Here is a 26,770-nt window from a genome sequence, read left to right as displayed (position 1 = left end):
AATAATTAGATTGTGAAATCTGAGATATTATTGGATTTTTGTTACAAATCAACACTTCCATTTTTAACACCTTCCAATAACTTGGTCAAGTGATCATCAATTGTTGAAATGGCAAATTGTACATGTTGGAAATTAGTAAATGAGCCACATATTGCCATTCTTAGGCTATATTTTCCGTCGAGTACAGTGTGACTGAGATACATGAGTCCACTTGAATTAATTCGCTCTATAAGTAGTTCATTTAAACGATTTTCCTTTTGTAGTGTCCACTCTTTATCGTATTCTGTCAATTTTGCTCTAAAGCATACTAATGAAGCAACCCGAGGAGCTACAATTTCAAAACGTTGAGACTGTTGTTTGATATGATTCTCAAAAACTTTTGCCAGTTCAATATGATGTCTCAAATAACTTTGAAGACCTTCAATTCCATAAATTCGCATCACAAACCATAGTTTCAATGATCTAAATCTTCTACCCAATGGTATTTGCCAGTCTCTGTAATCTGTAACAAAGCCAGTAGCTGATGCCTTATTTTTGAGATATTCTGGGTCAATAGAAAGAGCATTCTTCAAATGTTTTCTTTCTAAAGAATGAATCAGAAGAGAAATTAAAGCCATAATCCACAACATATGTGAACCCCAAATGCATAATGTTGTCGCTACATACCCTTAACCCAAAAAGCACAACAATCAAAATTTGTTAACATCCACTTGTGAGGATTAAATGTAAACGAGTCACTGTAACTCAGAGCCTCACATTCATCTCCAACAAACTTGCTTCTACATTCTGGCAACAACAGTGTCGCTCCTAAAAAAGCTGCATCCACATGAAGGAATATCTCATGTTTCTTACAGATTGGACCAATTTTTGACAAGTCATCAATGGCTGTAGAAGATGTTGTTCCAATAGTTCCACAAACAAAGAATGGAATAAGTCCATTCTTTTCATCTTCTTCGATGGTTTTTTCTAGTTCATTATAATTCATGTCATATTTTGAGGGAAAGGTTGGAATTTTTCGAAGATGAATCACGCCAGTAATCATACACGCTTTTTGAATAGAGCTGTGAGTTTGATCTGAAACATAACAAACAAGTTTTGATTGAAAATCAGCTTCATTAAATTTCTCCTGACCTAATTGAGATTTGAGCTGAGACCGCTTCTTCTCTTTGGCAGCTAAAATAGCAACAATTCCAGCTGATGAGGCAGTATCTTGAATAGATCCTCCCTGTGTTGAATATATACCAATAATTTGAAAAATTTTTGTTGCAATTAAACAAGTTGTGAATATGAATGTCATTTGTAAACACATTGCAACACTTACTCCAGTGGTTTCACTCAAATAAAATTTTGGTAAATGCAATGCTTTTGCAAGCCAGTCCATTACAATCGTTTCAAGCTCTGTACATGCTGGTGATGTGATCCACGAGAAACCGATCACATTGAACATTCCTGAAAACATGTCACCAATTAAAGCAGGATAAGAAAAATTTGCACAAAAGAACTGTCCAATGATGAGTTTGAAAACAAATAATTTTTGGATTTCCCAAAATTTTGTAAAATATTAACAAATAATTAATATTATAATAATTATTAATAATTATGATCATATTAATATGAAAGAGATGGGTTAAAAATCAAAATGGATGAAGTAACCAAACAAATACATACAGAGTAAAAATTGGGATGCTGCCAATGTGTAATTCCAGGCATAATCTTTTCAGAAATGTCTTTCAAAATATCGTCAAAGGATTCTCCTTTCAATGGTGCTTCGGATGGCAACAACTTTGCCAAATACCCTGGTTGAACTTGAGAGCATACCGGAAGAGGAGAGGAGTTCTCAACAAGGTGTTCATCCTTTTCCGAGAGCGGTGCTTGTGATGATGCATGGATCAATTTTTCATAATATTGAGTAATGAACTCTCCTGTGGTCCGTAAATGATTTTTAAAGTCCTCGGAAGACCATGGATGTTGATAATTTAAATGAGAGAATGAAGAAGAATCATTCATGGTGGTTGTTTTTGAAGAATCCAAGAGGCCATTGTTGTTGTTATTAGTATTAATATTAGTATTATGACTAGAGTGATGAAATTGATGATTCGGAACGGAAGAAGAAGAAGGAATCATTTTTTGAGGAGCGACAAGTAACGATCCTTTCAAAGAAGCAACAGAATCACTACCACCACCACCACCACTGCTACTACTACCACGAACAAGTCCAACTCTGCGCGAGAGAAAACAAACTCGGCTAATTCCTTCTCGATGAAGACGGTTCAGCATGGAAGGTTGATGATGTTTTTTTGTGATGAAGAATGAAGTTGAGAATCGGGACTTGAGCTATTGGTAATCGTTCGTTGTTGGATGAACTATGGAGTCATGTCTTTTCTCGACTCCAAAACCTACACAATGAGCTGTTTCATCGCATGAAATCATCCTTTCAACATCTTCTATCACATTTTGTTGTTATGAAGTTCTGATATCCAAGACACGAAATCCCCATTCGGTTGTAAAACAGGTTTGTTGCATGTTCAATCTTTGCTTCAAAGTTGCCTTCAAACTTGATCAACGAATCCACATTATTTTCCAAGTCCGTCCCATAAATTACAATTTCATTCAAGGCTTGTTCTTCAATCGCCATACCAATATCTTCATCTCTAAGCAAGACATCTATTTGACACTTATTCCATTTCTTTGGAGTACTCTTTTCCAATTCTCACTAACAAGTTTCTTCTTCAACTAGTTTGGGCGGTCAAAGCATAAATGCGAATTTGAAAAAAGAATATTAGTTTCCAAATCCTTAACACTCAATGTTCAAAATAATGAGTCTGAACCCGTCACATTTATTGCAGAGCAAAATGGTGTTGGTCAAATGTCATTTGCATCTGTAACTAATAATATTTCAAACATGTCTCCAAATGATGCTAATGCAACTGCCAAACAATATTTAGACCAGTATTTCAATGTCATGTTCAACCTGTTGGCTCATGAGCATCTGAGACAATATTTTAGAGATTTAAGATCAGTCAATTTTCAAAGAGGGAGACGAAGTGGAATTAAAGGAATACTCAACAACTGAATAACAGAATCAAGAAACTTGCACTTGGGAAGTTTTATGGAAAAGGATGAACTGTGAACTTCCGAAAGGAATCTTTTTCCAACACGGCAAAAAATGTCTTCTTCCAAATCTTCGACGCTCGATCTCGCTCAAATTCTGAAGCGAATGCTCATGGCAGAGAATGACACTCTCTACCGATCTTCCGATGTGGCCACTCTCGAACAACTTATTGAAATGAACGGAGGAGATTTATTGGCAAGTTTTTCAATGGTTCATGGAGGAGATCCCACTCCATCCAAAGTCAATATTTCTGAAATCACTGATCAGTACTATAAGGAAAAGGGACCCACTCAAAGTAGTAGTAGTAGCAGCAGTACTACTAGAAACAACAACAATAACAACACAAATTATAACACATCAACAACAAGGAACAATAATAGAGACCGAAGTTTGGAGATTACGATTGAAGATGAGGAGGAGAACACGAATATTCTTCCGAACACTGCAATCAATGAAGATGAAACTGGAAAACAACAAGCCACTTCCTCTTCATCCTTATCGATGAGTGAACTAAAGAAAAGTCCACAAAACGACTCCATGAATATCCAAGATCACCCATCATCCTCCTCCTCCTCTTCACAACCACACAGAGCCTTGACATTATCCATGCAAATGAAACTTCGAGCACTTCGGTTGAAACTACGAGAGACACCAATGGCTACTCAATTCGAAAAGTATGATGATCATTTGTTGGCTAAATGGTTAGAAGACCACAACGAAGATGTAAATGCCACACTGGGATATATCGTTTCAAATAGCAGTGGCACAGCTCCGGTGGGTGCTTCCAGTAGTACTAGTGGAGAGGCTCAAAACGGCGATATTGTGATAAACGATGATGATGACCAGAACAACAAAGCACGAAGCCTCAGTTCTGCAAGTTCTAGCGATATTTCTGTTGATGATCCTTTAAGTTTGGTTGATAATGACGTAAAAACCAAGAGACGCCATTCAGCTCTTACCTTAGATATGCAAATTAAGATTAGAAGCGTTAAAATCAAATTGAAAAACACCAAAAACATTCAAAATGTTGATGATATCACTGTATTTAACTTATTACAATTGAATGACAACGATGTGCAAAAAACAGTGAAATACTTGAAGGAATGTGATTCGAGCACAATATTGAATAGTGGAGCTCCTCCACCGACTAAGACACTCTATATTGCTCCAACTACTTGGGATAAAAACCCATCCATCCCCATACCACCTGAGGAGATTGAAAAGTTAAAACAAGAAGGTAGAAATATTGTGAATATTAATCAGTTACCCAATGATTCTCTTGAACATGTATGTGAGTTATTATTTATTTGGAAACCTTATGGACAACATTCTTTTTTATAATTTTAAATGATGTTTGGTGAATAATACTACTAAAAACAATTGTGTGGATTCAACGTATAGATACTAGAGTATTTGGACAAGAGAAACAATTTACAAATGTCAGCTGTGAATCAATACTTCAACAAGTGTGCCTCATCTGATTACTTTTGGACAAGCAAGGGCCAAAAAGGTCGAAATGGTTTAATTGAACCTTATGAGGTAGATCAGTATGATATTTTCACTAAAAATCATACTTATTTTGGAAAATGGAAGCTTGCAAGAATGGACAATTTATTCTACACCAAACTTTATCAAGTTCCAGTTTTCATGCAAGAAAAGCTCGAAAAAAGCCAATCAAGACATGGACACTGTTCATTTACAAGAGCAACAACAGTCAACAACAAATAATGATGAGGGACCATCTTTCAAATCAAAATACGCCAAATACAAGAAGGAACAACTTGTTCAACAACGAGTGATGGAAATTGAACATTCCATCGTTCAAAATAAGATAAATGACCTCTCCAATAGAGATTATGAATGGAAGGAACATGTTTATAAATCCTGGATAGGATTTATCGTCGTTTCCATTGTTTCAGCGGTTGTGGGACTGGTATTAATTCCACTTTTCATGGATGAATATATCCCTAATGACATTGGAACATACTATTGGTTGTTCTCATGGCTTTCAGTCGGAATTGTTACGATTCCCTATTTCTTGATCATGATTGCTCATCATGCACATTTATACGAGTTTTATCCTGCTTGGACCTCGAAACAGTTGAAAGACTTTCGTATTGAATATACTACTCAGACATTCATACTATTTAGCTCTACTTGGATGTGGATTCCCTATATATGGCTTGTGGGAGGTGTAAAGAATGCTGTTTTTCCTGATTTACCCATTTTGAGTTATATTGCTATTCCTGCCTATGTTTGGTGTTTGTTATCTTATCTGTGTGGTGCTCCTGCTCTTAAATCAAGGTAAGTAAGGGAATTTGTGAATGTGGTCTATGTTTATCTCACCAACATGTTGTGCTTATTTAATTTCACACATTTCCAATATAGTTTGAAGGAAACTCAAAGGGAGAAAGCAGCATTTTATGTTTCGACATTCACATATGGCCTTTTATTAGCCTTTTCTGTGTTGTTTATTATTTTGTTATTTGCAAAGGTTGGTAGTAATTAATTGCATTTTCACACAGCTAACCATATATTATCAATATTGTTGACTTATTATTATAATTGTATTATTATTTTACTTTTATAGATTGATGGACTCGAGTATGCACTGAATATTCCTTGGTCCTTAATATTTGTTCCACTCTATGCTGCTATTTCATGTTTCCCTTTAGGATTTTTAATTGTGCCAATTGTTGTTTTGACTCTCAACAACGAATTTTGGGCTGGTATGGGAACTGGATGTGGACTTGGATTTATTGTGTTCCTTATTGTGAGTCCTATCTACATTGTAGTGCCTTTAATTGGTGCTGTGTTAGATTCCTTCATTTTACAAACTGCATTTCCTTTTGTTGCTGTTTTTTCGATTGCTTATGGTTTAGGATTGATTGTTCTAGGTATCGCAGCATGTGTTGGATGTGTCTTTATTTGTTGCTTTTTATCTAACGTTCAAGATGATTGAGAAAAGGTTGAAGAAAAGCTTCAATTATCGTGCCTTTGTGGTTCTTTTCACCACTTCCCATTTGTGAGAAAATACCTCTAGAAAGTGGTTGTCTCTCTGTTCAAAATGACACTCGACGACGTTTTCTGCACGATGCAAGCAAGAAAAATTTATAAATGGGGAATACGGCAATAATTTGCTTGGATTCAATTAATTGCAACTAGTCCGCTGACCTTCTTTGGAACCAAAGCTATTAACATCACGAGCGAGAGCATCGGTGCTTTTGTATGAGCATTTAATTTTCGTCTATTTAAAAAAAAAGTCTCCAAATTAGTCTCTCAATATTGCCAAATTTTGACAACTTGACACACTATCGCTGTTCTTTGAAGAGATTGAAACCCTAGTCCCAACAACGAAACCCTATAACAACCACAACATCACAAACAACAACATTATTCATCATCACCATCATCATTTAAAAATGAGAAGCACTCCCAGCTTCTCAATCCCAATGATGCTTCCTTCAGGAGCCACAACAACTTCTCAAACTCCTCCATCGACGTCCAATTTAACATCATCATCCTTGCAACAACAATACCATCCGTCCTCCGCGCATCATTCATACCCTTTTCCTTCTTCACTTCAGTCTTCGAGGAATTCTTCCCAATCTCCATCTCCAGGATTACCACCATCAGCAGGAGTAGGCTTGCAAACAACCTCTTCTCTGCCTAGACCATCATCTCTAGAGAGTAGTAATAACAGGATGCAACAGCAACAACATCATGGGTCAAATTCTTCCGCATTTCATCACCACCAGCAACAACAACAATACCATCCGTCCACGATGCAGCAACAACCACAACGAAATAATTCTTCTTTGCATCCATCCATTCATTTAGTGCCATCATCATCAGCGAACGTACCTCCTCATCAATATCAACCAACTCCACATCACAGCTTGTATCACTATCCACAACAACAATCATCATCCGCTCTATCCTCATCACCGAGTAGTAAAAATCATTTGAACACCCTTTCGGGAATGTATGATCAGACATCCTCGTTACCAAACAGCAGAAATAGTATACCCTCGTACGATCAAACATTAAATTGGGCTTCCTATCAACACTGCATCCCACCTCATCATCAACAACAACCCACCACTTTAAACCCATCTCTCTCTGCATCTTCATTGTACTCTAACTCACCAACACAACATCATCAGCATAATAATAATCCTAGCATGATGACCTATCAAGGAACTCTCCGTTCTTCACCGAATACGATAGCTAACGCACAAAGTAGTACTACCAACACAGCTCCTCCTTTGCTCAATAAGACCGTTTCCTCTGTCAACGCAATGGAAAATAGTAGCAAGTTTGTGCCAATATCGTCACGAATCAGTGGAGGACAAACAAGACAATCTTCACCTCGCACATTGACCCCAACGTTTGATTCTACCACTGCTACATCATCACTCGATAGAAAATTTGTCGAATTTAGTCCTCCACAACAAAAAGCATCTTCGTATCAAGAAATGACTTTCAATATGTATGCACCGAATGACACAGTAGCAACAACGACACCTAACAACAACAATAACCTCATTCAACAACATATACCAAAGAAAAAAAAGCTCAAAATGGAAAACACAAAATTCGAAAAGGATAACACCCAACAATCAAAAATGGAATATTCTTTTAATCCTCAAGAGTGTATGGACGACGTTTCATCTGTACTGGCATGTAGTGGAGCTAAACTTTTCCCTATTGCTTGCGTTGCATGTAGACAGAGGCATAAACGTTGCAACAGAGTGCTTCCGTCATGCAGCTCCTGTGCCTCCAAAGGTATTCCATGCCAATACAGAACACCAAGAAAAAAAGGAAGAGCTTTGAATGCTTCAGAACAATTTCAACCCTACACTTCCCTAGATCAAATCAAATATATACCCCAAAGCTCAGGTGAAATAGACATGTCACAATTTGATTCTAACAGCAATTCAGGCTCCTCTTCTCCAAATATGAAGGTTTCATTTGAGAACGTTTCATCTGGAATGAAGAAACGCAAGAAATCTGATGAAATAGATGCAAAGAAAAAAAAGAAAACGATCAAGGCTGAACAAACTCTCGAAAACGTTCTTTCTGACTCTACTCAACTCAAGCCTGACACAACCCATATCTTAATTTCTCCTAATAACCAAAACAATATTGCACCAACAACAAACGAGCAAATGCAGCCAAACTTCGAAGCGAGTCATCCTGTGGCAAATGTCATGGCTATCTCATCACAACCAACTATGGTCATCCATGACAATCAAAATAGCATGATTGTGACGGCTTCAAACACTACTAATGAAAGCCAAAATAACTCTGGCTATTTTGTGAATGGCCAATCGATTGACATAGAATCTGCAAAAGCCTTACTTAACGCTCTATCAAATCCTAACATGCCCCAAAATACTCTTTGTCAGTTACTTTCAATTTTACTCTCTAGCCCTGATAAGGTTTATGTCTATCAAATTTTGGACACTTTACTGCGATCAACTGACTCTAACGGAGTAAAAACTTTGGTAAACAATGCCTATAGCTTGGAGAATTACATGACCACCAACGAAAATTTAAATATCAGTGCAATTAAGAGGAAATCTATCGATTTCTATGATGAAGTAATTAGCTTGGGCTATCCTTTAATAAGTACAGAAATTATGGAGGATGCACTTTTTAGTCCACACTATATTAGGGGCCAATACAGCCCAGATCAACTTGGTCTTATTTATGCCATCTATGCAGTAACATGTCAACGATTTTGTGAACCTTTGCAAGCTAAACAAGCATATCACAGAAGCTTAGTAGAGCTCAAAGATATCAAAGATCGGAACAATATTATAGTAATTGGAGCTTATTGTAATTTAGCTTTGTACTGTGCAGGAACAGGAGATACTGATACAGCATATCAATTTATAACATCCACTGATGTTTATTTAATTAACAGAAGAAAGGAGAGATCCGGAATGGTATCTAATGATGCTGTTTTGAAATTTATTGGAGATGCTGATGAAAATTGCCCCTCCATGTACACATATCTTACTGAAGATGAGTTTAAAGTGGAAAAGTTAAAACTTGTGGCTTGTGTTTCCGGCTTCTTAGGGTCAGGAGTTATTCCATCGATGACAACCGGTTATTTTTCTCTTAGAGGTTATACGTTTACAGAAGAAATTGGTTCTTTCATTGCAGAGTGTATTATTTTGTTTACTGGAAAAATCTCAAAATCTGACTTGACGATTTTGACAAAGCGTCTTGATCCTAACACTCTTCCAGAATATTTATCAGTTTTGAAAGACATGGAAACTGCTTATACTGGCCACGAGCAAATGCGTAACTATTCTGATCTACAAGCAAAAGTGGCCACAGCTTTACTCCTCTGTGTGAGTAATGGAGTGAGAGCATGGATTTTACATAAGAGTGGCGTTAAAGGACCATTAATCGAGGAATTTGCCAGAAATATTACAGTCAGCTCTACTCCAGACTATTTCTTGTTGTTGCATGCTGTTATTGCTCCTTTTGTTGCAAAGGCCACTGAAATCCATTACGAAACCATTGTTGATGCCGAGAGCGGATTAAGATCAAGAGATGACCTTGTTAACCTATATAATTTATTGCAGACCTCTTTTTCTATTCTCGTTGCCATTACCAAACGCTATCCAAGAGTTGAAAAACAATGGGGCAATCTTTTACTGCAGGTCGCTCTCAAGCTCAAATCTCTTGGAGGGCCTCCAAACGAGGATGTTGATAAGGTTTTGTCTGTGCTCATGCAACCTTCGGGTACGATGGCGCAAACCTCAAGCGTTGTTCAGCAACCACCTAAGCAGACCCAACCTAATATTTCTTCTTTAGACCTGAGTTCTGCTGTGCAATTCAATTTTGAAGAAAGTTTAAGAAACTTTATTGTGACGAACCAGTTCACTAAAATAAATCAATAGGCCATATTTATTTGAAAAACAAAGTGCCATGATCCAAGATTTGAATCTTGAAAAGATCCTTATATCCGTGTGGAGTTTGGAAATGGCTCGTTGAAGCAGTACTGCCACTATGGAGAGTTTGTAAATATGCATACTTAACTCCTGCTGGCAACGAAGAATCTGGATAATCACCTCCAAAAAGCAAACGATAATTCACAGCCTGGGTCCATGTTGGATATTTTAAAACGTCACGATGTATCTGTACTAGTTCAGATGCTAATCGATCCTCATTGAATTGTCTGTTGGCTCCTTGGTAAAAGGTCGTGTTCCTTTTTTGATTATACTTTTGACGAGATGTTTTGCTGAAAGGATCATACACAGTTGCAAGGGTGAAAATTTGCTTTCCATGTGTCAAATGAACAAGCAATTCGACAGCTTTCTCCCAGTTCTTTCGATCATGTTCATTGTATGGCTTGTAAAATTGCGTTAAACTGTTAATAACAATAGCCTTGTAAGAGTTGAGATGCTCGAGTGCGTCCTTATCTCCCTTCTCTACAGAAGCTCGTTGTGTGAGGAAATTCTCATCCTCTTCCTCCAAGTCTAAAATATATTTATCTCTGAGCTTATTACTTTCCAAATGTCGTTTGTATAAAGCTTCAAAAGCAAGCGCAAACTGAAATGAATTATCGATATGAAAAACGTGTATACGGCTTAAAATTTCCATTATAAATGATTTGTAATTACTTTCAGAAGCTTCAAAAACTTCTTCTACCACATTCTCTTCTGTAATATCGTCATAATTGATATGTTCTCCTCTCCTTTTCTTCAAATCAAAATATGCTTTAAAAATACACATTTCTATAATTTCAATAAATCGGTGTTGATCAAATTTGTCATCCAAATCAAAGTACAATACATGATATCCTTCCCTAGGTTTTGTTTTCTCATCTCCTGAAAACTGTAAAATTTTGAAATGAGTTGGCATGGCCAAATGGCAAATACTCGTATAGCAAGTTTGTGTTAATCCCTGTCCTTCATTTCCATATAATTCAATAATGGATCCTGCAAGTTTCATCTCACCCACAATAGAATCAAAAGGTTCTATTCCTGTCTGTATGGCATCTATTTTCTTTCTTTTCATGAACGCAAGAGCATTCTCGGAATAAACTTTGTGTTCGGAAAATAATTTGTTCAAGTCGCCGATGTGATGATTTCTTACTGATGATGAATGATAATCAGTGATGGAATGTGCATATTGTTGCCTTTGGTGCTCTTCCAAGTGTTGTTCCAGTTGAGTATCTTCCTCCGTTGATGAAAATCCAAAAAGAAGACTTTGCAATTCGGGCGTCAGTTGAAGCATTTTTTTTAAATTTTGGAAAAAATAAATTCCACTTTTTGCTGTCTTTTAATTTCAACAGTTTCTTTATTGTTTGAGGCTTCAAAACATTAATTGCCAAGTAATAAGGCAACACCACCAAGAATCCACTTGGAAACATCATGTTTCGTCTTGAGTTGAGCTGTGAAAATATATGTTGGTCCTCTTTGTGGAGTTATATACACTGGACATTCATAAATGCTTTTAACATCCTTCTTATCGATTGGAACAGCTTTGATGTGAATGACTGGCATTGGTGTGTGTAATACTTTGAGATCACTCTCTCTCAAAATACCTGCTTTCATGTCCCAACCAGCTCCTTCTAGAATGAATCCATCCACATAACAACCTTCTCGTGGAGGGGTTGGTGGAATTTCAGATCGAGTCTTTTTGAGAACTTCTGTTTGAATGCACATCTTGTCTAAAGGATAACCATTCTTACGAGCAGATGTTTGCATGATCGCTGTGAGGAATGCCATTGGATTGAATAAACCTGAAAGCCATACTACTTTAGGCAGAGTCAATTCAGAACTCCATTCTTCGAGTTGTCGAACTCTCTTAATTAAATCTTCAAACCATTGATTGAGAGGTTTTCGAGAAGGATATGCAACTTTGTGCCATCTATCGGGAACTTGATCATATGAAAGAGATTTTCTCAAGTTGTCCATTTGTTCTGAAATGGTTAACTCTCCATTCAAACCTTTTCTGAGTTCTGTGAGTGAAGTTTTAATTTCAGTTAAGAGAATGTTCATTCTTTCACATTCTTGTAAACAAACAGCGACGAATGGAATCTTTTTGTCTGCTCGACTTGAAATTTCATCCAAATCAAAATTATCAGGAAGCATGTTGTATAATTCTTCAATTTGATGTGCCATTGAGTCGTCCATGGAGTCATGAGATGAAGCTCCACTCTCTCCTCGAATTCTAATGATTGACGAAAATAGAGATTCGGCTTGATTCGTCAAGAAGTCAATTTCGGCATTAGGATGAAGTCCAAACAGAGCAGGTGACTCTGATGGCAGCTTTTCATTAATGAACTCATGATAATCATCAAGAGATTGCATGCTTGGTGGTGCTCTGAATCCTGGAGCCAACTCCATCTCATCAAATAATTGCTCTCTCAACAAACATTTCAAGTAGGTACTGCAGGTTCGACGATCCCAGTGGTCAGTAATGTGACCACCATACATGATTTCTCCAAATATATATCTGATATCTTCCCATGGTATAGAGTCATTAGTTTCCAGATAGTTATATAATACATCAGCACTAATGGTCAAATCTCCATTGTTAAAACTATAACTTCTACTCCAACCTTGGAAACCAAATTTTCTTCTTCCTAATACTACAGCATGGAAAAAGCAAAGCGCAAAGAGAATTGTTTTGAACTCGCTTTGCTTAATTGAGGACTCAAAGAACTCTTGAGAAAAGTTAGAGAGGGCTCTATGTAAATTGGCTGAAAGATCTTGAGGTGGTTCGTTTGTAATTTTGATAGAGTTTTGAAGAATACTTTGAGGAATAACAGGATGATGAGTGGGTTCTGCAGTGAGAAATACACGAAAATCTTTGTGAGAACCTTCTGATAGTTTCTCTAATTTTCTTTCCAACGTTGGTAACCACTTTTTCATAAGGTGGATGTTTTGTAACACAACCCAGCCACCAATTTCATACGCTCGTTGCAACTGTCTTTCTGCATGTTCTTCTTGGCCTTTACCCATGGAAATGTTAACAAATTTTTCATTCTCTTCAGAAAATCCAAGTCTTTTACCAAGAGCTTCAATGGTCTTGATAGGGTCAGCACCAGGGAACAAAATAAAGAAGAGAGGAGTATTTGGTCTTGACTCTGCAAATATCTTGTCTAATGAGAATGGAATGGAGTCTACATACTTGGATCCCATTATTTCTCCAACAAATTCTTTCAAAGCTTGAGTAATTCGATCAGGTCTCAATGCTCTAATGATGAGAAGTTTTTCAAAACCAGACTTTTTCTTCCATTCTTGCGGTAGACTCTCTTTTTCTGGAGCTTCCAACATGGACCATAATTTCCAACGTTTTCCAGAATTTACAATGTCATCAGATAACTTTTCAAAGCCTTCTAATTGGTTTAACTTGTAAATTGCTTTCCAACTGAAATCTGAAAGCCAATCAGTAAATGGATTTTCCTTGGGTGTATTTGGATCTGGAGAGCACTTAATCAAAAACTCCAAGTGATCTGGCCTAAATTTGTCATGATTAATTGCAAAGCAAAGATTTGTAATAAATATGAGCTTGTGTCTTTCAAATAAACCACGCTCAACATATTCATAGCATGCAAACGTTATCGAATCAATCAATTTTTCTATTCTAACGAAAAGATCTTCGTTTTCAATCTTCTCGGTTTTGGTAATAGCTCTGTTGAAAACAACTGTAAAAGCTCCTAAAGAATACTTGTACATGTGCTCGATCAATTGGAGTTGATCCAAAAGGAAGTACAACATGGAACCTCTCTTGGCTACCTTTCTGTAATTTTCTCTTGCCGAGTTAATATCCTTTTCAGTCTCAATAGATTCTAAAACTTGTTGCTTGATTACCTCACTTGTTTTCTTGGTATTTTCTAAACCGGATATCAGATCTACATTTCCAAGAATATCACCTTTGTACTTCAAGTTTTCAAGAAGATTGTCTTCGAGTTCTTTGAGCTTGATCTTAAACTCATTCTTCTTGGTGTTCAATTCTGATTTTTTCTCTTCCAAATCCGCACGCTCTTTCTGTACAACCAATGCCAAAAGTTGCTCTTCTAAACCTTCTTCTGTTACAGAAAAATTGATTAAAGTTGTTTCGGCTTGAATTTCAGGATTATAATGAGGGTTGCTCAACTTGGTATGCAATATTAATCTAAAGTTCTCATTATACTCAACTTCATTTTTGCCGAGTTTGATGTATTTTCCAGATCCACTGTGAATAATGTTTCTTCCAACGACAGGAGATAAAATTGCATCAATTGATTCCTTAATATTTTCTATCAACACTGTACTTCCTTGTTGAATTGCTCGTTCCATCTTTTCAATCAAGTCATGCTGTTCGAGTCTAAGTAACACAATATCTTTGAAGTGATTCTTGATCCAGGTAATGGCTTGCAATTGAGGATCGATAACTAGTGGCCATCTTTCACAGTTCAGTAAAATACAGCCATTTTCAATACTGGTTTTATCAGATGGAAGCTTTTCGTTTCCCCATTTGGCTATTTCAGCGTCATTGGTGAGAACATCAACAATATTCAGGTTTTCAGAGATTGGAATCTTCAAATCGAACATTTCTTTTTTCCAAGATTCAACTAGCTCGTTTCTGAAACGCATGTCGAAACTACCGGCATAGGAAATAAAAGCAGAAGCCAGCAATACATCTCCAATCAGAACATTATTCAGGGATTGTAGCTTCTGGATTTCTTCAACCCAACGTGCGTTTTCGGAGGATAAAGCTTTCACAAATCTCTGGGCCAAATCAAGTTTTTCTTGAGTTTTTCTTGCAATATCAAGAGCAGCATTCTTTTCATCCTCAGCCGCTTGATAATCTGCTTCGATTTTTTTAAGTTGTTTTTGTAGCTTTGACACAGTCTTTCTCACCTTGTTTAGCTTTTCTTCTGCGTTTGCTTTGTCAATCTTGGCTTTTTCAAGACTGTCGAATTTGGGTTTTACATCCACAAAAACTCTATTGTACTCAATTGTATTTCTGACCCAATCGCACAAACCAGCAGATGCAGAGGAATGTTTCTTGATTTGCTCCCCAGTGAAGTCCGGATTGTCCATAAAGGGTTTGATGGCAGGAAGAATGTGTGGGTAAATATTTTTAGCATCATATGCTTCAAGCAATGACAAAAACTTGTCTGCTCCTTTAGCCATGGCTTTTTGAGCTGCAGACCAACTCAAATCTTTAGATACTCCATTCTTGGGACTTAATAAAATAAGTACTGCTTGGAAAACAAGCAATACATTTTTGTTTGGAGTTTTAAACGATCTCAGTTCAGTCAGTTCATTTCTGTTCAATGTCTTTAGAGCTTGCTCTGCGCTTTCCAAAATTGGTTTGGCTTTAGCTACTTCTTCCTCACATTCAAGAGTCTGTTGAGCAACTTGTTGGCTAATTTCAGATGCATTTTTCTCCTCAGCTAATGCCTTTTTGTTTTCAGCTTCAACAATTGCTCTTTCTTTTTTGACTTTCTCCAAAATTACATCAGCAGCCGCTTCTCTTTCTTTAACTTCTTTCTCTTGAATCTCTAACTGCTTTTGAAGTTTTGTAACATTTTGCGTGGTATCCCTTAACTTTTGTATTCCTTGGCTAAGTCTGTCAATGAGAGATTTAATGTGTTCTCTCTTCTTAAAAAGCAATGATTTGTAAAGCTTAATAAATTCCAAATAGCTCTTTGGAGTAGTATATGTATATCTACCGAGATCATGGAAAAACATCTCACTAAATTCATTCACCTTTTCGTGCATGAATGACATTGTTTTGACAATAGCAGGATGGTGATCTCCAGTAATTGGTTGTTCAGGTTTCAAGAATTTATCAGCAACACTAAGGAGCGCTTCTTGAGGCCATGGGAAGAAAAAAGTCAATCTGAGTACAGTTAATGATAGCAGGGAAATTTCTGCTTCGTATTCTTAAATTATCACCAACAGGAGAGAAGCATAAAACCACGTGCAGATTTTTCCTGACCTTGTTGATGAAAAATTTCCAACAGCTTTCCTTAGAGATGTCGAAAATACCAGCAGATTTCACCTCTGTTCGAAGAGAGTTAGCAATTTCCTCGCGTTCGTCGCTTGCAAACAAGTCTGGTATATTGCCAGTGGAAAGTAAATCGTTGATATATACCAAAAATCTTTCATCAACAATTTGATTGTCATTAAGCAAGAAAACCAACTTTTGCCCTTTTCCTGCTTTCTTGTACATGATCTTTAAATCTTCTTTGAGATTGTTGACTCCATATTCCTTGGTGATAACAATTTTATAAATCTCAAAATCTCCAATGTAGGCAGCAAGTCTTGATAAACTTTGTTTACCACTTCCTCCAACACCAACCAATAATGCGTTACCATTGGATGCCTTAATTATTCTGTTGATTCGGCATATATGTTCAAGTGCATCTTCGAAAAGAACTAAATCCATTGCTGCCTTCGTTTGATTATACCTACTGAGTGCCTCTTCAAGTACAGCTCTAATACTGTCCATACTGGCAAACTCATCATAAGCTCCATCTGCTCCATTAACAAAATGAGAGAACACGAGTGGTTTCCTTGTGACAGCCTCACCACCAAACTCAGGAAATTTGTCATTCAAAATTCCCTTGATATCCTTTTCAAACTGGACTACATCAGCCCTTGAAGATAATCTATCCCCATACACACGAGAAATTTCGTGTGCGACTAATCTGGAAAACTTCAATGCTCCAGCTTTTTGATCTTTAAACTCAGAAGGTTCGCTTCTTAGTAATCCTTCAAACAAACTTGAGAGTTGTCTTAAATTGAATTCGTAATGAAATTTGTGGGCCGTCTTTGGGAAAACGTTCACCACTTTTTCATGAATGTCAATTATTGCGTTCATGACATTATTGGTCAAGTTAATGATCTCAGCTGGGAATCTTTTAAGGTGGCCACTTAAAATTGAACCATAAATTTTCTGTAAACTGGCTCTTGATGGGAAGTTAATACCCAAAGTGATGAAATGTCGTTGCAATCGAGGATTAACAACAAAGCTTCCTGCTGTAGGATTCATGCTACAAATATATTGAACCTTAATAATTTCTTTTAAATTCCATTTGGCTCTTTCATACCAACATCCATAATCCAATTGTTGACGGAGTAAAGCTATTGGTGTTTGCGTACCATAAGCGTCCACTTTTGGCATGTTGAAATCGTCAATGAAGAAAATCATCTTTTTGTTACCTGGAGGCCCAAGTCTCTTTCCTCCCTTTGACTCTAAGGAGCTTTCCAAGAAATTTTGAAGAGACTCTGAGTCAGTATAGTAGTTAAAATTGATGGTGGTTGATGAAAAGTTCAGAACATCTAAATTATTGAGCTTATCCTGAATGATTTGCGTTTTACCAACTCCGGCATTTCCAACTAGCATGAGAGGCTTTCCAAAATCAACAATATGGTCCATTAAATATCTGATACATGTCGTCTCTTCAGTTGGAACCATAATTTGAGGGACTGGAATGTCAACATCAAACTCATATCTCGGCATAATATCCTTCCAAGGTTCCATACATTTTGATGTTGGGTTATAGTATAGGTCAAAAACAGAATATTCATCACTAAACTTGACAGTCTTGAAAGTAGTACGCCACCACTTGTCGAATAATCCTTTGTTTGTATGTTTTTCATTGTCAACGACAGCTCCCATGAAAGCCCAAATAGTTGCAAAAGCAAAGAAGCTTTCTATTGTTTCTTTCTCTCCATGGGTTGGATATTTCACTAACAAGCTTTCTAAAATTTGGAAAAGGGATGACACCATGTCAAAATCTGAAAGGGGAATTAAATGCTTAAAGTTAGCTCGAACAAATTTCAGAGTTTCAGGTATGTATTTGTCAACGAGAATAACTAAATGAGCGCGTTCTATCTGTGGTCTTGTATCGATCCAGGACGCTACATAAGGCTGCCAACCAATATCTTTTTCTCCAATAAATAAAACTCCAGCTCTTGAGACTGTGGCAGGAGTAGCATATTTTAAGTGTGAAATCTCAAATATCAGTCGCATGTGAGAAAGTAAAGGAATACGGTCATTGTTTGCAAGAGTAAGGATTCTATTGTCGTCCATGACAGAGTTCATTGATTCAATCCATTCAGTATCAAGGTCTCCATCAAGTATTATCCATTTTGGATCTGTATCTTCTCTTTCTGCAAGAGTTTTCATGATACTACTAAGCAGTCCATCTCTCCATTCATCAGTTTGCTCGTTCTTGTAACCATAAAGCTCGTGGGATGTAATTGCCTTGGGGTCGAGATACCTTACAAGAACTTTTTCATGTCTTGCTCTTTTTGCTGCAGCTAGAGATTTCCAACAAACAGACTTTCCAGATCCAGAAGGTCCAATAATAAAGACGCTATGACGAACTTCTAATAATTCAGCTAATTGAACTACTTTCAAAACCAAGCTATCCTCAGATTGTAATTTCATTTCTGTCATTTGCTCAGCAGCAATTCGTTCAAATTCTTTGTCTACTTTTCGAGGTGGATCAATTCCTGGGAATAAATCGTTAATTAAACCAGTGAAGACTTCCAAGTCATCTTGTACAATCTTTGGAAGATTAAAATCTCTAAGAGCTCTCATAAGAACTTGAGTTTCAGGCATAGATGGTTCTGATCTTTTTAGGGTACCAGCAACAACCAACACCGATTTGATTGCACGAAGTCCCCAATCATAGTGGTCTTGCTTTGAAAGCAAATCTTTGTTTAAACTATAAAGTGTGATAAACTTTTTCGCTAATTGTTTTGCCTCCTTAAAGCCTTCTGCCATCAGCATATTTTCACAGATTAACTCCAAATCTGGTACTACGACAGTAACAGGCCTGAAAAGAGCCTTTAGTGACTCTGGTAACTCAGTTCTGCCCAGATAACCTGGATTCATTGTGATAAATACTCCATTTGTTGGATCAAGAGAAATTTCTTCTCCCTCAAAAAGGAATCTATCTTTTTTGGCTCTAATGGCATTCAAGATGCTCTTGAACTGAGTGGAAACCACAGACAATACCTCCACAGCAATTCTGTTAAACTCATCAAAACATCCCCAAGCACCGCTCGATGCAAGTCCTTTGAAAATATCGGCTAAACTTTCATTGTTCATCTGATCTGAACAGTTGAATACGTATACCGATTTTCCAAGTTGAGACCCTAAATCCTTTGTGGTTTCTGTTTTACCTGTTCCTGCAGGACCAGCTGGTGCACCACCCATGATTAAGTGTAAACTTTGTGTTAAGGTAATATAAATACGATCAGTAAGTGGAGTAATCACAAGACGAGGTCCATTACCAAGATATTCGTATCCATATTTAAATGTAGCGTCACAAATATCAATAATGCAATCTTGATGTTCTGCATCCCAACGCTGTCTTAACTGGCATTGCCATCCAAAATCTTGAGCTGATGTAATGTTATCACTAATTAATTTGTCAACAATATCTCTAGCGTGTACATCCAAAGTAACTAGATTCATAACTTTTTGTCTTTCTCCTTTTTCTAAGTCTCCTTGAACCATGGTGATAAGTTTGTTGAGTTGATTTACTTGCTTCTTGTAGTAATTCTTCATTGCGATTTCGTTATTTTCTTCGAGAGCATCAAACGCTTGATTCACTTCCATAGTCCAAAAAATCTGAGAAGTTACCAATACGATTTGTGCTGGATAACCAGCTAACCATTCCTCTCTGTTATTGCTTGAATAGGTAGTGATAGCTTCAGATAAAATGTCTTTCAAAGTTTTGGAAATAGCCCTAAGTAAGTCGTTCAAATAATCTTCAACCTTTCCCTGTAACACGCAAGGTGTTGTTAATTTCACTTCTTCATCTTCTCTACTGATAATTGAAATAACTTCATTAGATTGATTACCTTGGTCGTCGGTCTTAAATTTCAAAGTTTTGACAGCCTGTATTAGTTTTGGCATGTGCTTCAGTATTTTGTGAGGGGATTGACCTCCCTTGCTTAGTATGTCCAACAAGTCCGATTCAGATGTAAAGTAAAATCTGGGAAATGCCTTTTTCTTTGTTTCCAAATACTTGCTGAGTTGATGCTCGCATGATGTAAGCTTATTTTGTAAAACGATGATCGTATCCTCCAGCCCTGGTTGCGAGCAAAATACAACAATATTCTTAACTTGTTTTGCTGTAATAAGAATAGTTCGTAGCTCTCTATCAACCCCATCAAAGTTTTTAGCATCATTTGGAAGCTGTTGACGAATATCATCAGTACCTATGAAGATGTTTTCCAAGTACAACCATTTTCTTTGTACATCAAGAAGACCTGTAACTACCGTATCGACTTTTCCAAGCTTCCTGAGCCAGTCCTCTATCTCTTCGATAAAGAACTCGACAAATCTACTCGCACTGCTTGCTTGGAGTTGAAGCTGATTCTCTTCAAGGTTATCTCGAACATCTTCTGACACTTTCACAATTTCTACTCCGTTGACATGGAACACAAAATCAAATGATAGGTCACTCCAAATAGTTTCAAGATCCTTCAATTGCTTTTCCATTTTCATTTCTTTCTCTGCTCGGTCAACTATTTCGTTAACATTTTCCTGGTAATTGTGGAGCTCCAGAGCGAGAAGATCAGCAAGAGTAAAATTATTACTTATATCAAATTGAAACTTGGCCTTTTCCATCAACTGTTTCCAATGTCTACTTCTCATTCCTGGATTTCTCAACTTTTGTATCATTGGAAGTGTAACCATAAAGTTGTCAACAAAGTTTTGCAAACCTAAAAACACATCCCATCTCTTAACTCTCTTGTCAACAGATTTGAGCTCTAAAATAAATTTCTTTGTTTCTTCAGAGAGCTCGTCGTCATTAATCTTAAGGAAAGGAATTTGTTTCCATTCATCAATTTGCCATTTCACCAATGAGGCCAAATCCCATATTCTTTTGAGAAGTCTTAATTCTGTTCGGGATTCTCGTACTAATTTTCCTTGGTTTTGCATTAAACCAAAAAGTTTTTGTCTATCTCTCAATTCTTTCATTCTATCCTCGACCTCAATAAGCTTCTCATTAACTCTATCAATACGTTCGTAACTTTCTTCCATGCCAACACTGTAATCAAAAGGAGCCATCTGCAAAAACTCTTCTCTAAAGGTCTCAGACATTTGGGTAAATTGAACCTCTTCCTTTGAAATCTTTTTGATTTCTTCATCTTGCACGATGGACAGCTTATCCTTAACATCAAAATAGACTTTTGACAAATCATTCCACTTATTTTTAGCGTCATCTAAGTCTAAAATGACTTCTTGAGGAACAACGATTCCATATTTCTTCAGTAATTGCACTATTTCTCTCAAGTTTTCAAAGAGTCCATCCTTTTGTTTGTGCTCAGGTCTTTCCTTAAATCTAACGATATATCTCATCATTTCAACAAGTTTAGGGTAATCGTCTTTTGGTATTGGCTGAGTAAGGCCTGTCTTTATCTCCGAAACAAACTCATTGAATTCTGTTAATGTTTGCTTTACATCAGACAGTAAATAATCCAAGAAAGTAAATCTCCATTTGCTGGCCAAGTTGGATAAGGCTATCTTAACAGGAGAAGCATCTACAGTCAACCATCCGAAAGAGGCTTTGTCAGGTAATTCCATTATTTCATTAACCATCTTTTCATATTTCAATATTTGCATTTCAAATTCCTCTAAGGATGCAATCACATTTTCTCCTTCAATCTCAGCAATTTCTTCTCCATCAGAAATATCGCTATCACTATTAAATCTCACGTCATCACCTCCGCTTTTGATAAATCTGTTCAAATAATCTTTTGGATCTTCTTGCCATAGCATAGAGTATTCACAAAACTTCTCTCGCAAAGCCTCCATATCTTTGATAGTAGAGTTCATTAGCACAAAAACTTTTTGTTTTAGGTCTTCGATGCTTGGATCCTTTGAAATAGTTTCTTCAAAGGTTAAAGATGTATCTAATCTCTTAACCATTGATGAGAGACCTAACACTCTGCTTACCCAAACTTTCACGCTATTGTGAACACTGGTAGCACTTTCAATAAGGTTAGGTGTGAAAACAGCATCATTTCCCAGCAATTCCAACTTGACAGTAATAAAGATACTGATGTTAATTTTGGGGTTGTTTTGGTTCATAATTTCCGATTTAACAGAAAAAGAGTTAATTAAAAACATCAAACCCTCCCTTATGGCTTTGAATAGTCCTTTTTCCACAATGTCATTAACATAGAGTATATAATTCCTCCAATATCCTTCCCACTCTTGTGTAATAATAGTTGGACATATCTTGGCATAACTACTGTCCATAATTTGATGGATTCTTTCACTTTGAACAGGTACATCTGATAATCTTTTGATATTTGAAGAAACCTTTGCCTTCCACTGAGCAAAAACTCTATTCGTTACGTTTGGAGGGTCTCTCTTTCTCCAGAATGATACCATATCAAGAACCTTGCTACTTTTCCTTTCCTTGAGATCGTCTTGAGCAGAGTTATCTGTGATAATGAGAGATGAAATTGTCATCCAACTGTCTACCATCTTTTCGATAGTTTTTACGTTTCCTTTCAAGAAATTAGTTCGATTATACAAATCTTTAACCACTTCTCGTGAATTCGAAATAAATGGGTCTATATCACTTTTCCATGTAAGCCTATGTGTTGCTTCTTCTATGAGCGTGTCTGCTTCCTTCAACTTGTTAGACAATAAAGGTCTTTCAACCTCTAGAAGCGTCTGGATAACTGTGTTGTATTGTCTAACCATTAGATCCATGGTAGAAATTTTTAGACGGAAGGAATCACCTTTTGAAAATAGCTCCAAAGCTTCTTCAGGAATAATCGAGCTATAAGAGCCAAGTTGTTCTACTTCCTGAATGCAGAATGCGAGCTCTGAATTGAAATTAACCTGTAACCTGTTATTGTTAAGTCTAACAATAATGTTATCATTTAAGTGACATAAAGTGTTCTTCTCCAATAAATATTTCCAACAATTGAAAACTTCTTCTTCATATTTTTCCAATTGCGTGATAAGTCTATTGTAGCGATCTATTACCTCATTCATGAGAGAAGTTCCTGATAAAAATGGTTTGCTTTTAAGACTATCTAGAGGCCATGTAATTCTTTCTTTCAAAGCCTTGCACCAGGCAATAGCTCCAGAAACTTTAGGAAAGTTGTCAAGTATGGGAGGGTCCTCTCTGTTTCGGCTAAACAAGGCAGAAACTCTGGATAATTCATCTAGATAGATTTGAACCAATGCAGTAGTTTTCGATTCTACTTCCTGCCTTATTCGTTCTCTACGTGTTTGTGGTTCTAGTGTTTCAAGAAATTTGAATGCAAATTTGAGATTTGAATTGAGTTGCAAAGCCTTGTTAATTACAAAGCAAATTCTCTTGTCAAAATCATTAATGCACTCGCAAAACTTGTAAAAATCCTTGTCAAACTGTGTTTGCTTTAGATCTAAAATATCGTAAGTGACGTTTTGAATTTTCTGTTGTTGCTCCACAAAATCGTCAAATATTTGTGCAATCATTCCAGATGCTTCAGCCCCATTTACGCCTCCCACATCAAACTTGTCGAGCAATGTCAAATCATCAATATACAAGGTGATTGTCCTAATATCATGCAATCTTTCAATGAAACTGTTTAGTCGAGTAAAAATCTTAGAGACTTCAAACCTCCAAGGTTTTTGAGTGTTTGTCTTATTTACATTGTCTCTGTATTGGTAAAATAAAACCTTAAATTGATCACAAACGGTGTATGATAATTCTAACTTTTCTGCAATGAGTTTTGTTGGATTTCCCCAAAGATCTGCTGGTTCAATAAAGTTATAAATTCTATAAATTATATCATTACAAATTTCTCTGACAAGAACAAAAAGATTTCCAATTGTAAAGAATTCACATTTCTGCCAAACCAATGATATTAAATAAAGGGTCGGTTTCAATATTTCTGTCAAATCGGCAATATAAATAGTAGCATCGTTAATCATGTCGAAATACTTTCTTAGTGGTTCTAAATATCGAGATATTTCCTCAGCTTCTTTCAAAGAATAATGTAATTCCTTAATCATCTTTTTAAACCCTGTTACATAAGAGCTTTGTGTTTTTTCTAGAGTTGATACAACAGTTTGCACCTTTTCCGTGCTCAATTGGTCTACAAGATTTCTCAGCTTGGTTTTTTTTGTTTCCCAGAAATCAAGTTCGAATAATGGGCCTTGATATTTTTCATTCTTTTCCATTTCATCAAGTACTTTGTCTGAACCCATTTCTATTATCTTTTTTGCCTCTTTACTCCAGTCTATCACGGATGTCTCAAATGTGTGCACAAGAGATCGATCAAGTGAAGCAGTATCTATACCTTCAGTTGGCGGCATTGGTAAAATTACTTCTCCTTTAGTATGCCCAATAAATAAATCAAGCATGCCAGTAAATCTGTGAAATTGTCTAATTAGATCTTGGGCCACAACGTTTGGCCACCCTTTTTGATTCTTTGGAGATTGTAGTAGCGGAAGATATACTCCCTCAACGATACGCTGTAAATTTACAAGTGGATCTCCAAATAAATCTTCATAAAATAGTGATTCTACGTAGTTGTCATTGTTAATTTTGACAGGATTGTGTTTCATGAACACTAATCCTTTTCTATTGCCAGCAACTATAGGCTCAGCAGATACAATTATCTCTTCTTTTAAACTGTTTTTGATGAAAAAGAGAATCATCTCGGATTCGACAGTGAGGAATTTTTGTATTTTGACTCTGTTTTCATAAAGTTAACATGTACCGTGGCACTCAAACATCGGAATTGACTTACCTCACTTCCTCATTGTTCTTAAATTCGTTCCATTTCGTTTTGTTGATCTTGACCATTTGCTGCACTTTATCAAAGATCCATTCTGAGGCTGGATCTTGTTCTCTGGTTGTTGTACCATCATCCTCCAATGTATTGTGTTCTTCGTTCGTCATTTTTAATTGAGGTTTGCAAAAGAAATGTTCATACAACGCGCCAACGAGCATACAAAATCGATGCCCGCCAATTTCTGTTACATTTTCCTGAGATTGAAATCAGGAAGAAAAGTCCATTTGATTCAGAGGGAATTTTCGGGCAAAGGAAGTCACTCATTGAATGCGAATAACCTATAATGATGATGAAAGTTTATTCCACAGCAATGTCATCATCAAGATGTGATCCAATCATCACGAAGAAAACAAATTTGAAATTATTATTGGAGGTGTTGAAAATTCAAATTATATTTTAGACTTGGATGAAATAATACTCTCGATGTGATTCAAGAGTAGAGTTGTATTACTCGTATGCACTCATGAATTGACCGAGGCATATCAAAGAATATATTACCTAGAAATTTCGAGGAACTGTATCGCTCTTTGGTATTGAAGTTGTTGGAATGATAAATCCGAGTTTCTTGGATCTCTAAAGCTTTCTCGAATCTTGTTGTAAAGATAATTTCTCACCTTCTCGTTGGGATAAGTTTTGGAAGAGGCCGATGAGACTTGCTTGAGCAAGACTCGGTAGAGATGAATGGGAGAGCGAATGATGAGAGGCATCGAGAGAAAATACGAAAATTTTTAATAAAATTCAATCATTTAAAAATGATGAAACGAGCGCTCACAGGATTGCCATCATCATCAGCTTCATCGGCACTCGCTCTAAACAGCCGAAAAAGTATTCAAATTCAAATTCCAACATGCTTCACTCAACTAAGACACGAAAGTAAATGGGTGAAAATTAGTAGTTTATCAAAGGCAGAACTTCAAGAACTAGCCAAAAAATATGGTCCCGAAACACCCAAGGGTGCTAAAGGATGGGGTCTAGAAGGTCACGAACTTCCTCTCAATATTCTGAAGGAAGCAAAAAACCCAGTAGTTAAATCACCAGATAAATATCCTCAATGGTTGTTTGACGTGAGTTACAATCCGGACCCAACACTCGAGCAACTCAAAGAAAAAATTGCAAAAGGAGAGAAATTAACTGTTGCTGAAACGAAAAGATTCAACAAATTGACAAGAAGAGCAAAAATCAAGGAAAATAATTTCAATCGTGTTATGGGTATTGTTCTTGCCTAAAGCACTATTCCCGCTATTCAAAAAGCCTCTTTTGAACAATAAAAAAATGAATGATCTTTTGGAAATTAAATTGTTGAACAAGAGCGAAGATGACACTCTTCGTATTCATCACCTTCCATGCAAAATTGATCATAATGGTCAAGCCCAAGTTGATAAATATTTTGAAGGCAATGTAAAGGAAAAACGAGCAGACAATAATGTACATGGCCAACAAAACGTTGGAGAGTCCTCGGAACCACAAAGCAACACAGTCATCTTTGAATCTTCGTTTAGAGGAAGACCTCTTCAAGGAAAACAAGTAAATTTCGATGAAGAATTAAAAAATCAAGACTTATTGGATGTGACTGGTTATATCATCAATGAAGACAAAATTTCTGTTCACCGATTCAAAGAATTCACCACGTGGACTCTCGACCAAGACCCACAACTTGAACAAGACATTCAATCGTCTCTGGATTGGATTCAATTTTCATCCATTGTAAGTTTTTTGAGGTTTTGAACAAATTTCGTATGATAATGCTCTCTCATTCCTAAGATTCATCAAGAAATAAAACCTAATCAAAGTCTGTAACGAAGGCAACATAAATTGTTTCAACATTAATTTCTTTGGCTCAGTCGCAACAAAAAAAAAT

General features: G+C 36.6%; 7 protein-coding genes across 7 annotated transcripts; 4 read left to right on the top strand and 3 right to left on the bottom strand.

Annotated features, from left to right (window-relative positions):
- Positions 1-41: 41 nt before the first annotated feature.
- On the bottom strand, positions 42-2,124 carry FDP41_003840 (uncharacterized protein; the record flags this gene model as incomplete). The annotated part of the gene is made up of 4 exons (XM_044707189.1): positions 42-583; positions 667-1,225; positions 1,322-1,501; positions 1,669-2,124. The coding sequence occupies 4 exons, from the start codon at positions 2,122-2,124 to the stop codon at positions 42-44; spliced, it is 1,737 nt and encodes a 578-aa protein (XP_044561900.1).
- Positions 2,125-3,166: 1,042 nt separating this feature from the next.
- FDP41_003839 (uncharacterized protein) lies at positions 3,167-6,074 on the top strand (the record flags this gene model as incomplete). Its single annotated transcript, XM_044707187.1, has 5 exons — positions 3,167-4,399; positions 4,514-4,651; positions 4,749-5,416; positions 5,501-5,606; positions 5,703-6,074. 5 exons carry the CDS (start codon positions 3,167-3,169, stop codon positions 6,072-6,074), a joined length of 2,517 nt encoding a protein of 838 aa, XP_044561899.1.
- Positions 6,075-6,534: 460 nt separating this feature from the next.
- Positions 6,535-10,032, top strand: FDP41_003838 (uncharacterized protein; the record flags this gene model as incomplete). The annotated part of the gene is made up of 1 exon (XM_044707186.1): positions 6,535-10,032. The coding sequence occupies one exon, from the start codon at positions 6,535-6,537 to the stop codon at positions 10,030-10,032; it is 3,498 nt and encodes a 1,165-aa protein (XP_044561898.1).
- Positions 10,033-10,039: 7 nt separating this feature from the next.
- On the bottom strand, positions 10,040-11,371 carry FDP41_003837 (uncharacterized protein; the record flags this gene model as incomplete). The annotated part of the gene is made up of 1 exon (XM_044707185.1): positions 10,040-11,371. One exon carries the CDS (start codon positions 11,369-11,371, stop codon positions 10,040-10,042), a length of 1,332 nt encoding a protein of 443 aa, XP_044561897.1.
- An 86-nt stretch (positions 11,372-11,457) lies between these two features.
- FDP41_003836 (uncharacterized protein) lies at positions 11,458-25,019 on the bottom strand (the record flags this gene model as incomplete). Its single annotated transcript, XM_044707184.1, has 3 exons — positions 11,458-16,019; positions 16,126-24,812; positions 24,868-25,019. The coding sequence occupies 3 exons, from the start codon at positions 25,017-25,019 to the stop codon at positions 11,458-11,460; spliced, it is 13,401 nt and encodes a 4,466-aa protein (XP_044561896.1).
- Positions 25,020-25,664: 645 nt separating this feature from the next.
- Positions 25,665-26,138, top strand: FDP41_003835 (uncharacterized protein; the record flags this gene model as incomplete). Its single annotated transcript, XM_044707183.1, has 1 exon — positions 25,665-26,138. The coding sequence occupies one exon, from the start codon at positions 25,665-25,667 to the stop codon at positions 26,136-26,138; it is 474 nt and encodes a 157-aa protein (XP_044561895.1).
- A 46-nt stretch (positions 26,139-26,184) lies between these two features.
- FDP41_003834 (uncharacterized protein) lies at positions 26,185-26,709 on the top strand (the record flags this gene model as incomplete). Its single annotated transcript, XM_044707182.1, has 2 exons — positions 26,185-26,616; positions 26,674-26,709. The coding sequence occupies 2 exons, from the start codon at positions 26,185-26,187 to the stop codon at positions 26,707-26,709; spliced, it is 468 nt and encodes a 155-aa protein (XP_044561894.1).
- Between the last annotated feature and the right edge of the window lie 61 nt (positions 26,710-26,770).

This window comes from Naegleria fowleri (assembly GCF_008403515.1).
Source record: "Naegleria fowleri strain ATCC 30894 chromosome Unknown tig35, whole genome shotgun sequence".
Taxonomy (NCBI): domain Eukaryota; phylum Heterolobosea; class Eutetramitea; order Acrasida; family Naegleriidae; genus Naegleria; species Naegleria fowleri.
Note: the sequence above shows the minus strand (reverse complement) of the source record. Positions and strands in the feature narration are given on the sequence as shown.